General features: G+C 35.4%; 1 protein-coding gene and 1 long non-coding RNA gene across 29 annotated transcripts in view; one reads left to right on the top strand and one right to left on the bottom strand.

The window, feature by feature from the left end:
• LOC148132379 (uncharacterized) overlaps positions 1-13,787 on the bottom strand; it is a 531,004-nt gene that overhangs the window by 56,737 nt on the left and 460,480 nt on the right. The window lies entirely within an intron of this gene.
• Positions 1-13,787, top strand: part of ADGRL3 (adhesion G protein-coupled receptor L3) — a 573,686-nt gene that overhangs the window by 268,909 nt on the left and 290,990 nt on the right. For all 28 annotated transcript variants that reach the window (XM_087957273.1, XM_087957271.1, XM_087957269.1 and 25 more), the window contains one exon: positions 11,441-11,550. In XM_087957273.1, the coding sequence (XP_087813399.1) occupies positions 11,441-11,550 (110 nt within the window). The remainder of the gene's footprint in view (positions 1-11,440; positions 11,551-13,787) is intronic.

Here is a 13,787-nt window from a genome sequence, read left to right as displayed (position 1 = left end):
ATATCTAGCCGCCATAACACCTGGGACTCACAACAAAATGTGCAAAGTCTAATCTTACATTTGGCAAGAAGGATAACTATTCCAGTTGCTTACCTAATTCTCTTCCAAACTTGAGCTTCCAGATACATTAGACTTCCCTACCTGGCATTGACAGTTCCATAGTATCTGCGGGTTATGGAGAGAAAATCCAAAAGATGTGGAAAACCTCATGATCTCTAGACTGATTTTACCTATGAAGTCAACCAAGACAGACAATTTATTAGAGTGCTAATTTTCTAGAAAATTCCATATTTATTTTAAGAACAATTTTTGAACTGTTCTTCTAAAAAACAGTGATTATAATTCTGAACCAATTCATTCATATTGTTCATATTGTTCAGCTTCTATTAAGACAGTACATGTGTTTATGTCTGTGTGTCTGTGTGTATTGAAGAATGGGTGGACAGACTGAGGATTCAGGTTGAGGAATGAAACTGCCTCTTTTTCCCCCCCATCTAGATGGTCGTCAATGTGTTGAATGCTTCAACTATCAGGAATTCCTTCAGTATAGTTCTGTCTGTTTAAATTGCTTTTCTGCTAAAGTGATTTAAATCACATTTCTACTAAAAAGAATGAACAGCATTTTTCTTTGTATCCCTGTTGTTTCTCAGCAGTGTCCCCACCCACAGAACTTTTTTTTTTTTTTTACAGTTTTGAGTTGCTGTAAATAAAATAACTTTCTGTCCCTCTTGAGTTTTTGTGTGCAGGCTTATAATGACTTTGATGTGGGCTAAGCCCTATTAGCTCCTTTTGGCTTCCTTTTGTTCCAAGTTCTCCATTCATAGCTTTCATTTTTTCCCCTCTATGCACTGTTTCTCAGTATGTTTATTCCTTGATCTCATTATCTTAGGGATTGATTTTGAGTAGGCATGAAAGAACACTTTTATTTAATGGCACCTATTTGATTCATGAGCCTAACTTTTGCTTGGTACTTGCAACTTAATTCAGGATAGCTAGATTTTTTTTTCAAATGTGAACCACCTAATGTAATCCCTCACCAGATAAATGGAAATGCAATTCATTATACATGATAATTCCATCTCAGGATGCTGTTTGGCTTAAAAATCATATACATAATTATATAAAATTGTGATATGGTTGGAAGGAATCTTGTAAATGTTCTTGTCCAATTCCTGATCAGGAAAGGATTCATTTTATAGAAAAACTTGGGAAAAAGTAATGAGAGATATGTAAAAGATGCTGTTGGCTATGATAGCAAAAGTTATGTATGAAAACAAATAGCTTTTATAGTTAAAAATGATACAAATCATCAGTGGAATGAACTAACAATTAAATACTGATACTAATGCCAACTGGATATGGATAAATATGGATTTTATGCTGTAGAATTCTATGTAGATGTATTATTTATTGGGGGAGAGAGGGAGAAAGGATATTAGTGGAAATCTGTAAGCATATCTGATTACTGTGGTTCTTATATTTGTAACTCAATATCAGATTTATCTGTTACAAAAATAGACAGTCATCTTATATTACCAGAAATCATCCCATAAAATGTTCCAATGTTCAAACTGAAAAACTGTTTGTTTGTTTTAGAATTAGGAGTTGTGATGTTGAGGCATTCACATTTATTTTTTAAGCTTAATGTGACTCTGTTCCTTGCATGCTTATTTATACACTAATACTGAAGCAATCACTTCCAGCTACATTTAAGCAAATGCATCAATTGATTTTTGTCGTACAAATTCTCTGCTTTTTTGAGTCTATCACATTGATATGCAAGACCAGGTTCTTGACATAGATAAATGTGAAGTGCTTCTCTGAGTCAGGGACTGTGCTCATTAGGAAGTGCTTTAGCTGTCATGTGGTTCAATATAAGATGGATCAGCTAGCAGAATTTTATATTGTATAGTTCTCCAGCAAGTGAAGATTGGCTTGTCCAGCTGGAAGCAAGACATTTGTTATCTTAATACAAGGAAACCCATTCACATGACACTGTGCTGCTTATAATGGATCACCTACAAAAGTACCAGATTGGGGGCATTTGGCCATAAATGCAACTAGTAGAGATAGAATTATTCTAAGATTGTAGTTCAAGAATGTTCTCTAAGATAGCTCTATAGGCATCCAGGTTTTCAATGTCTCAACTTTTAACAATTCTATAATTTTTACCAGTATTCTCCTTATATTTTACTTTTTGATTTGCCTTTCATTTCAGTCAAATTAAGAGCAGCTGGTGCACAAAAATAAAGTGACAATGGATGTCACAATAAAAGTTTCAGAAGAAAAAGAATAGGTACTATCACTGATGAATTGGATCCCAGGCCAAACAAACCATCTCAAAACTACAGCTGATGACTGATTGAACCATATGTAAATCCTGGGATTATCTGTTGAAAGCCTTGATTTCTTGGCATTAATTGTAAAGAAAACTCATTTTGTGTGATTGAATGTAGTCACCGAACCAGTAGTAACACCGGTTGAATCCCACCCCTGGTGAGAATGTACATGCTATCAATGCTTAAATGTTTATAAGTTCTACATAATACTGCACAGATAGAAACTTTTACTAGTTTTATTGTTTAGTCTGCTAAAGGAATGAAATTAATATAGAAAGTTATGGTAAGTTTCTGCTAAAGCTAAAACTCGGATGAGTTGTCTATTGAAAACAAATTTGATCAAAATAAAGAGAACCCTGGAATGCATTAGTATGATAAGACTGTTGTGACTGTGTTAGTATCATAAGACTACTATGACTCATCTCATCTCTCAAGTTCCATGAATAAGAAGCAGTGGAAAATAATCTAGTAGAAAATAATATTTTCACCATTCTGACTGTAAGACATCTTGCTAGAATAGCCAGTTAGTAAAACATTGCAGTTAGTGCAAGTTAGGTGTCAAACCAATTAAATCTAACTCACTCTTTCTTTGAATATTCTATGGAAATGATGGTAGAGTATTAAAAAAAATCCCTTTTTATGATGCTGTCATACCTTAATTAGGGGTAGAGTTGGAGCATCTCAACGGAATTGAAGTTTTACTTGGTGGCAGGGTATAATTACTAAAAATAAATAAATTATGTTTTTAGTACTATAAATGTTTTAGAACATAGAATAATAGAGTTGGAAGGGATCTTGTGGGGCATCTAATCCAACACCCTGCTCAAGCAGGAGACCCTATACCATTTCACGAAAATGATTGTCCACTCTCTTTTTGAAAGCCTCCAGTGATGGAGCACCCACAGCTTCTGAAGATAAGCTGTTCCACTGATTGATTGTTTTCACCATTAGGAAATTTCTCCTTAGTTCTATGTTGTTTCTCTCCTTGGTTAGTTTCCATCCATTCTTATTTTGCTTTTTGATGCTTTAGAAAATAGTTTGACTCCCTACTGGAACACTGCTGTTATGTCACCCCAATCCTTCTTTTCATTAGACTAGACATACCCAATTCCTGTAACAATTGTTCATATATTTTAGCTTTCAGCCCCTTATTCATTCTTGTTGCTGTTCTCTGCACTCTTTCCAGAGTCTTAACATATTTTTTATATTGGGCTGATCAAAACTGGATGCAGTATTCCAAGTGTGGTCTTATTAAGATTTTGTAAAGTGGCACCAGAACTTCAAATGATCTTGATTCTAGCCTTCTATTAATGCAGCCTAAGAATGCATAGGCTTTTTTGGCTGCTTCTGCACACTGTTGGCTCATATTTAAGTGATTCACCTATCCTGTATCTATACAGCTGGTTTTTCTTGCCTAATATAAAACCTTACTTTTATCTATGTTGAATTTCATTTTGTTGGAAAGGGCCCAATGTTCAAATTTGTCAAGATTTTTCTGGCTCTTGAGCTTGTCTTCTGGTGTCTTTGATATTCCTCTCAGCTTGGTGTCATTTGCAAATTTAATGAGTTCCCCTTCTATTCCTCATCGAGATAGTGTATGAAGATATTGAAGAGTATTGGGCCCAAAATGGAACCTTGGGGTACTTCCCTCCATGTAGACGTAGTTGCATTGAAGACTACATCATTGAAGAGTAAACAAGAGTAAACATGTAAACAAGCTAAATTCACTACTAACATGGGCAACATCCTGCCCACACGCTTTTATCTTTCTTGGTGACTTCAATCTACCTCATATTAACTGGACCCTAAACGAATGTACAACTGAACCCATACATGCAACCTTCTACAATGCTGTTACAAATCTGGGACTGGAACAACTAGTAACCAACAATACTAGACTTAACAACTGCTTCGATCTCATCTTCTGCAATAGTTTGAATTTAATTTACGGAATACAGACTAAAAAACCCTTTTCCAACAGTGACCACAATATGATTGACTTTTTTCTCAACATACGCCCACACAAAAATCATCACAATGACATAATCCCCAATTATAACTTCAAAAAAGGCAACTATGATCTTATAGACAGCAATCTCTCATCCCTTGATTGGAAATCTCTATTCACTGGATGGAATACTGTTGAAGACCATTACAACATATTTTTACTTGAAGTCAAAAGAGTCATCAAACTATATGTACCAATAACAACTCCCAAAACAAAACAAAAAACAGGTTACCCATAACAATAAGGAAACTTCAATCCAAAAAGAGATCACTCTGGTGGAAAAACAAATCTGGTCACGTTGCCAACTTCAAAAGCCGAGACAAAAATTTATGCCACCAGATAAAGACTGACTGCACCAATTATCACATTAAACAAGAGGAAAACCTTCTACGCACCAATTCCACCCGCGCTTTTTACAATTTTGTAAACAATAAACTAAAAGACTCAAGGTCCATCCCACCCCTGATAGGACCTAATGGTAAAGACTGCAACATCATTAAAGCCAACATCTTTAACACATTCTTTGGCTCAGTATTTGTAAACAGCAATGGATCATGCCCAGTATTTCCTAGCCGAACCACAGAAAACTCCAATGATCTAATACATATCGATTTTACAGAAGACAATGTTGAAAAAGCACTACGCAATCTAACACCATATCTATCTATTGGACCAGATGGAATATGTGCCTACTTCTTAAAAAAGCTATCCACTGCCATAGCAGAACCTCTAAGCATAATCTTTGAAAAATCTTTCAGGACCAGCTCCTTGCCTAACCTATGGTCACAAGCCATGGTCATCCCCATCTTCAAAAAGGGAGACCCTAGCCCAGTTGAAAATTACAGACCAATCTCCTTATGCTGCGTCACCTGTAAAGTCATGGAATCAATTATTAACCAACCCATTATCCTCCACTTGGAGACAAACAACCTACTCTCTAATAAACAATTTGGTTTCAGAAAAAAACTATGCTGTAATCTGCAACTCTTACACTTCAAAAACATATGGACTACACAACTCGATCAGGGCAAAACAATAGACGCAATCTACATAGACTTCTGTAAAGCCTTTGATTCAGTGGTACACGAGAAACTACTCCTAAAACTAAAATCTTATGGTATCTCTTGACAACTGCATAACTGGATAGAAGCATTCCTGTCAAACAGACAACAAATGGTCAAAATTGGGAATGTCCTATCAAATTCTGTACCTGTCAATAGTGGTGTCCCCCAAGGCAGTGTTCTAGGACCAATTCTCTTCATACTCTACATAAATGACCTCTGTGATCATATTAAGAGCAACTGTATTCTCTTCGCTGATGATGTAAAGCTGTTCAATATCACAAATAATACTGCTACCCTTCAAAAAGACCTCAACTATGTATCAGAATGGTCAAACAAATGGCAACTTCAAATCTCAACAAATAAATGCTCTCTCTTACATATTGGCAAAAAAAAATCAGAAAATAAAATACAAGCTGAATAGGAAAGACCTTGTTGATGATCCAAGCTCTGTAAAGGACCTTGGAATACTCATCTCTAATGATCTAAGTGCTAGAGCCCACTGTAACTACATAGCCAAAAAGGCATTAAGATTTGTTAACCTAATCTTGTGTAGCTTTTTCTCTGGTAATACCACACTACTAACTAGAGCATACAAAACATTTGCTAGACCAATACTCGAATACAGCTCATCAGTCTGGATCCCATATTACGTATCTGATATTAACACAGTTGAGAAAGTCCAGAAATATTTCACAAGAAGAGTTCTCCACTCCTCTACTCGTTGTAGAATACCTTATGCCACCAGACTTAAATTCTAGACCTAGAAAACCTTGAATTACGCTGTCTTCGGTCTGATCTAAGTATAGTATATAAAATCATACATTGCAATGACTACTTCAGCTTCAACCATAACAACACAAGAGCAAACAATAGATACAAACTCAAAGTTGACCGCACCAAACTTGATTGCAGGAAATACGACTTCAGCAACAGAGTGGTCAATGTCTGGAATACTCTACCTGACTCTGTGGTTTCTTCCCCAAACCCCAAAAACTTTAACCTTAGACTGTCTACTATTGACCTCACCCCTTTCCTAAGAGGCCTGTAGGGGGCGTGCATAAGCACACCAATGTGCCTACCATCCCTGTCCTATTGTTTCTTTTATTTTTCTTATATGTACCCATTTCATGTATTCATAACTATGTATATACTTATACCTATTATCTTGTAAGTGATTATCAAATCAAATAAATAAATAAATAAATGAATGAATGAATGAATGAATGAGTACCATTTATCTGCCAGTTGGTGGTAGTGTTGTCTATTTTACATTTTTCTAGTTTGCCAAGAAGTAAGTTGTGGTTTACTTTATCAAATGCTTACTGAAATCTAAGTATACTATGTCCACAACATTTCACTGATCCACTGATTTAGTCAATTTGTCAAAGAATGAAATAAGATTCATTTGGCATAATTGGCTACTGGTTCTAACTTTGTTTGCTTGTAGATGTTCGCAGATTTGTTGCTTGGTTATCTTTGCCAAAATCTTCCCAGGTATTGATGTCAGACTGGTTGGTCTGCAATTTCCTGGATTTGTTTTTCCCTTTTCTGAAATGGGAACTACATCACCTCTTTTCCAGATCACAGATAATATCACATTGTTCCAAGAACTTTGAAAGATATGTTTCAATAGTTCTGAAATCACATTTACCAGTTTCTTCAGAACTCTGGGATTTAGTCCATCTCCTGTGGTTTAAATCCATCTAGAGATAACAGGTGTTATCTTGCCTTATTTTTGCATATTTTAATTTGCATTCCTAACCTGTCGTTTACAGTTCTGCTTTTGGTGAGTTGAGTATTAGTTGTTTTTTTGTGTGTGTGTGATACTTTTTGCAAAGTATGAAATAAGCAGTTCTGTTTTCTCTCTACTGCCTATTACTTCTTTGCCATCTTCTCCAATTAGTGGACTGATCTTTGACTTTTGTCATGTTTTTTATTTTGTTGAAAGAAACTGTTTTTATTGTTTTAACATTTGTTGCAAGTCTTACTTTGTTCAAAGCCTTAGCTTTCCTAACTTCATCTTTGCAGATTCAGGCTATTTGTGGGTATTCTGCCTTAGTTTATGTTTTATAGTTTATCTTTCCATTTTTTGTACTTATCCTTTTTTTCTCTCCGTTGGTTTGAGAGTTCTTTATGCTACCATGCTGGTTTCTTTTTGGTTTTGTTGTTTTTCTTTTTTAGTGATATTGAACTGGACTGGACTATAATTCTATTTTTTAGAGTTTCCCAAGCTTCTTGAGTTGATTTCCCCTTTAAGATTTTCATCCATGGAATCCTTCCCAAACTCTCTCTGTTTTTGTTAAAACAAGCTCTTTTAAAGTCTAAGACACTGGTTTAATTATATTCTATGCTTGTGTCTGTTTTATATTGAATTATAATATGACATGGTCACTCTCTCCTAAAATTCCTGAAAATTCAATTCCCTCTATCACTTTTTCACTGTTGGTAAGAATAAGGTCCAGTATAGCTGCCTCATAATTGCCTTCTCAACCTTTTGGGTGATGAAGTTGTCAACTAGGTGGGTGCAGGAATCAGGAGTACTGCAGAGTGTCTTCCAGTTGATGTCAAGGTAGTTAAAGTTCCCCATTACTATTGTGGTTGGTTTCCTACATATATTGGTTAACTACCCTGATTTTAAAAGGAATAATCATAAATTATGATAAAACTACCACTACTAATACATTCCAATAAATAAATAACTTGGCAGATCCCTTGAATCGTCTGCTTATTACAGCTTTTCAGATTTGAGGCAAATAAATAGATTCTTTGTTCGTATTACAGATAAATAAAATGCTTCTTCTTTTCAGGCACAATAGAAAATATAATATAAACTGCAACTATACACCAAAGACAAAATAAAAGCTTATTATGTCATTTTTTGCAAAAACTGAGGAACTGAGATGAAGGACTGGCAATAATATATGGCATAATAGGGTCAGTTTTCTACTAGATGAAATAACTAATATATGGAGAAGGAAAAGTTAACATTTCTATTTATGTGTTTTAGTTAAACTTATACCTTTTTACATTCCCTGAGACCTATGTTGCTGAGATATTTATGTCCTTTTCTATGCAAATTAATTCAAAAGAAACCAGAATAGTGATAATTTTAAATTCCTTGACAGAAAAAGAAAGAAAAATAGTATTACTGTTGATCAAAAAAACTTTACTGATATACCTTTTATCACATTTTTTGGAAGTGTTGCCTAGAATATGTTGAGAGACAGATTTGTTTGTGGAGTTGTTACTATTTCAAAACATTTTAGTAAATAAGAACTTTATATGATATAAAATATACATTAGGTAACTATTATAGAAATAGTAGTAAATATTTGTAAGATTGGCAATTAACAGGAAAATAAAAAAGGAATTACACATTTTGACTCCATAAACTAAGGTCAAAACTTAATAAAAACTATGAAATACAGAGAGATACTTTAGCTGTATAAAATGTACTTAATCATAATTTGTAGACATTTAATAATCAGGATGCCATTTAATGACTAGGGTATAAACACTATTTTTTTAATGTAACTTCAAAATGGAGTTGCATTGAAATATTTACAAAAATACTTGTTTTTGCAGGGAATGTAAAAATTCTTCAAATACAGGTAGTCCTCAACTTACGACCACAAAGAAGCCACAAATTTATGTTGCAAAGCAAGGTAGCTGTTAAGTGAATTGTGAATTAAGTGAAACGGTTGGGGCAGTGGTGGGATTCAAATAATTTAGCAACCAGTTCTCTGCTCTGGGTGGGCATGGCTGGGTGGGCATGTGACTGGGTGGGTGTGGCCAACTTGATTGGTCTCACCCTTAGGAAATTTTTCCTTAGTCCAACTCACAATAAAATAGCACAATAAAATAGCACTGTTCCAATATATGGAATGGAATGGAATGGAATGGAATAGAATAGAATAGAATAGAATAGAATAGAATAGAATAGAATAGAATAGAATAGAACAGAACAGAACAGAACAGAACAGAACAGAACAGAACAGAACAGAATAGAATAGAATAGAATAGCAGAGTTGGAAGGGACCTTGGAGGTCTTCTAGTCCAACCCCCTGCTTAAGCAGGAAACCCTACACCGTTCAGACAAATGGTTATCCAATCTCTTTTTAAAAACATCCAGTGTTGGAGCAATCAACCAAAAACGTCACAGCTCCTGGAGGCAAGTGGTTCCACTGATTAATTGTTCTGTCAGGAAATTTGAGGGGCTCCTACAAAAATGAGGGAGTCAATCCATTTTCCAAAACACCAAAAAGCACAACAAGAAACAATGGATCAAAACTAACCAAAAAGAGAAGCAACCTAGGATTAAGGAGAAATTTCCTAAGGGTGAGACCAATCAACCAATGGAGTAGCTTGCCTTCAGAAGTTGTGAGTGCTCCATCATTAGAGGCTTTTCAAAAGAGTGAGGGAAGTATACCCCAAAAGGAACTACTAAAACAATGCAGAAAACTTAAAACAGCCATTCCCCCTTTTTAAAAAACAATGTCAACCCCAAAGCAAATGCAGCAGCTGAGGAAGAAACTAAGAGCAACTGCTCATGCTAATTGAAAGCCTGGGCATGCTGCCAAAAGCCATTAACCCTTCCAATTCTATTCTATGTTCTCTATGTTCTAAATTTGGTACCTCACAGGAGAAGCAATACAGCTGGCTGGACCACACATGCATTAAATTCATGGTCTGTGATCAAGCAGCATCATTGTCCCCTCCTGTGTCTTTTTCCCCCCAGAAAAAAACAAGAAGTAGCCAACACTGCAGCATAAAAGGTCTTGGGGAACTCCAGGGAGTATCAGCTGATCACAGAAATGTTACTTAATACTCTTTATAATGAAAATGTTTGTAATCTTGTCCTTCTTCCTGAAGGAAAGAGGTTCATCCCATCCTAAGATGGGTGATTGGTGGGTTTCCCTGCCCTACTCCTGTCAGTTTCTGTTGTTTATTGACTTTATTCAGTGTGTGTCAGCTGCATTCCAGCTGAATTGTTAAGTGGTTCTTGGCAATCTGCCTGGAGCTATTAACTGAAGGGAGAGAGAAGAAAAAAACCTCTCTTGCACTTTATTTTCAGCCGATTCTCCGAACTGCATAAGCAATTAACTAACTGTTCGGGTGAACTGGTGAGAACCGGCTGAATCTCAACACTGGGTTGGGGTCTCTAGGATACACTTTAGGTTATTAGAGAGCCAGTTTGGTGTAGTGGTTAAGGCATCAAGTTAGACACTTGGAAACTAAGAGTTCTGTCCCATTTTGAACACAAAGCCAACTGGTCACCTTGGGCCATCACTTTATTATTTTTATTCCAGCTTATTGATTACTAGTATGATCTGAAGCATAACTATTAAGACCCTGAATAACTTGATTCCATCTACAGCTCTGTTTTCAGGCACAAAATAATGACTTGTATGTTGCTAGTTTTTAGTTGATTAACTTTCGGCATTCTGAACTGGTATTTGAATATATTTTATATAGCTATAGCTATCTTTATCTATCTCTCTATCTTTAAAATAGTGCATTTGAATTTTGTTTTAAGTTAAACTTTTTGCCATCAGTTTAGGTACTTTTACTAAAAAAAAAACCTAAATAATTATTTAAAATCGATACAACAGAGGTGATTTCCTGTTCTAGACATAAATTTTTATTACAATGATTCTTATTTTTTTATTGTGATGCTTCAGACAGCTATCAGGCAGCTTTCATGGATGGATGGATGGATGGATGGATGGATAAGGGAGGGAGAGAGATAGCCATATAAAATGTATTCAGACAGACAGACAGACCAAGCAAACGTATGGAGGGTTTTCTGCTTTTAACAGATGGCAGTATTAGTGCCAAGAAAAATCCATGGGTACGTGTCTGAAGTCACCAGGAATCAAGCTTATCTTGAAAACGGCTGTATCTTTCTAAAGTACTGTAGTCATAATATTTTTGAATTAATGAAATATTATCCTGAATGTTGCCTAGGCTTTGGAATTATTAGCTGTGTTACTCCAATTTTTATTCTCATTTTTATTCCCATTTTTCAGGTGTAGCAACCGGACCCAGTGTGCAGTGGTTGCTGGCCCAGATGTGTTTCCTGACCCTTGTCCAGGAACATACAAGTACTTGGAAGTGCAATACGAATGTGTCCCTTACAGTATGTATTATTATTACTATTGCCGTTGCTATTATAGTTGGTGGAGTATTGTTGATCTGAATACTCAAATTGCTATAATTGTTGGCATTCAGTTTTTTAGGTTCTCTCATGCTCACATAAGTGGCTCTTGACAAACTGAGGAGTGGTGTACAGTAGAGAAGTTGACTAATGTAGAATTGTGGTTCTCAACAGGAAGCCATCTAGTTCCATTTCCCCATCCCCAATAGTTTTATTTATTTCACAGTAATTATAGCCTTATGGCTATATTCCTTAATGGTTCTGAAAAAGTATACAGGTAGTCCTCGGTTTACGACCGTTTGTATAAAGACAGTCCAAAGTTACTACTCTTACAGCCTGTAATGCAGTTCTGACTGTCACAAAATGTCACACATGCCCCGTTTCAATCACACGATTGCAACTTGGATGTTTGGCAGTTGGCTCACATTTATGTCCGATTGCCGTGTCCCACAGTCGCCTGATTTCAATTCCCTCCTCCCCTTTTTTTTCTGGTTTCTGGCAAAAACTACCATGGAGGAAAGTTGATTCAAACTAATGACAGCATGTTTTTCTTAATAACCATGGGATTTGCTTAATGACCACAGTGACTCGCTTTATGACCATTTTAAAAATGGTCATAAAATTCGATCTGGTCACATGGTGATTCAACCTACAACTGCAGTGACTTACAACCAAAATTCCGGTCCTGCTTATAAACTGAGAACTACCTGTATTCCAACATTCCAATTTCTGAAAGAGGACAAGCAAGGAAGATTGTTTCCATATTTTCCTTTTGGGATCTGCAGGTATTTCATTGGTTAACGCAGGTAATCCTAGTTTAGCATCACAATTGGGATTACAATCTTCCTTCAGCTTTCCTTCTATTTACAGACCTGTGAAGCTCATAAATGTGAGGACTGGTCACAGAGTTACTTTTCCATCATTGTCATTAACTGCAAACAGTTGCTAAAAGAGGCAGTTGGTAAATGTGGATTACCTGAGTTGAAAATTAGTTGAGGGACAAAGATAACATTTTGGTCTGTTTCAGCACTCTTTTTCTTATATAAAGAGATGGGAACTTCTGCAGTACTTAGCATGAATTTGTAATTTAATTATTGCTTGCAGTTTAATTATTGCTTAATTATTGTAGTTTAATTATTGCTTAATTATTAACAAAATCTATATTTTTATTGTGAAAATACCATTTCTGCACTGCTCTTTTGTAATTACTCTCAGAACAATCCTCCCATACCTTCTTTCAGTGTAAAACAATTTCAAACATTATTGTTTGAACAACTTTGCATTTACTCCATCACAATTGTAGGATTTTCACAAAACTAAACTTGATAACTGGCTTTCAGATTATAATGTATTCTTCATCTATCCAAATGAGTATAATAATATTTGAGAATATTTCTTAAAATGAAAGGTTTCTGAAATGGGTAATATCTGAGACATTTTAGGCCGAAATCTTATTCAGCCGCAAATAAGCCCCATTGATTTTATAGATTTTATTTCTAAATAAATAGCAGCTTGCATAGGATTAAGTTGTTAGAAGAACAATGCCTATTGCTATTGAACAATTGCTAGAAGAGAAAGAATTTGAAGATTCTCAGAGAAGAGTCATTTTGGGAAAGAGGAAAGTATTTGAAGTAATTGAGTTAATGAATGAATGAAGGGAGCAGATCTGAGTTGGAAACTGAATGAATAGACATGTAATAGATTTTTGGTCACGCCCATTTTGGCAATTTTACTAAAAGAAGTGGCATAATTCCCACAATAAAGTGTATCCAAAGTATATATGGCCAGTCTATCTGTCTATCTCAATTTATACTGAGCCATTTGAACAACGGGGTTGGCAAAGGAGCTAATAAGGCCTTGTAAAATAGTTTAAGTGTTGTTTTACAAAAAGTTCAAATCAACTTAATTCAGTTCAAATACTGGGTAGCACACTAAATTGCATCCACTTAAAATGTCCTGTCTGAATAAATTCATCTTTGTTATGGCTTAATATGATGACAAATGGTACATACTATTCAGAGGCAAATATGGATTCCTACAATAAGATTGACTCAACTACCCAGCCTCAATTTAATCTGATATTTTGTACTAATCTAAGGTCTCAAGCATCTTTCCTCAAGGCAGAATAGTGGGGAGTTAGATTTTTGTTCCATAGTTTAAGGAACGATGCAAGAAAATGTTCTGTTCCATATATCAACAAACATATTTGTGCTGTGTTG

The sequence above is a fragment of the Notechis scutatus genome, chromosome 2 (assembly GCF_049901735.1).
Source record: "Notechis scutatus isolate UNSWTSFEM ecotype Mainland chromosome 2, rNotScu1.2, whole genome shotgun sequence".
NCBI classification, from domain to species: Eukaryota; Metazoa; Chordata; class Lepidosauria; order Squamata; family Elapidae; genus Notechis; species Notechis scutatus.
This window is presented reverse-complemented; position numbering and strand designations above follow the sequence as displayed.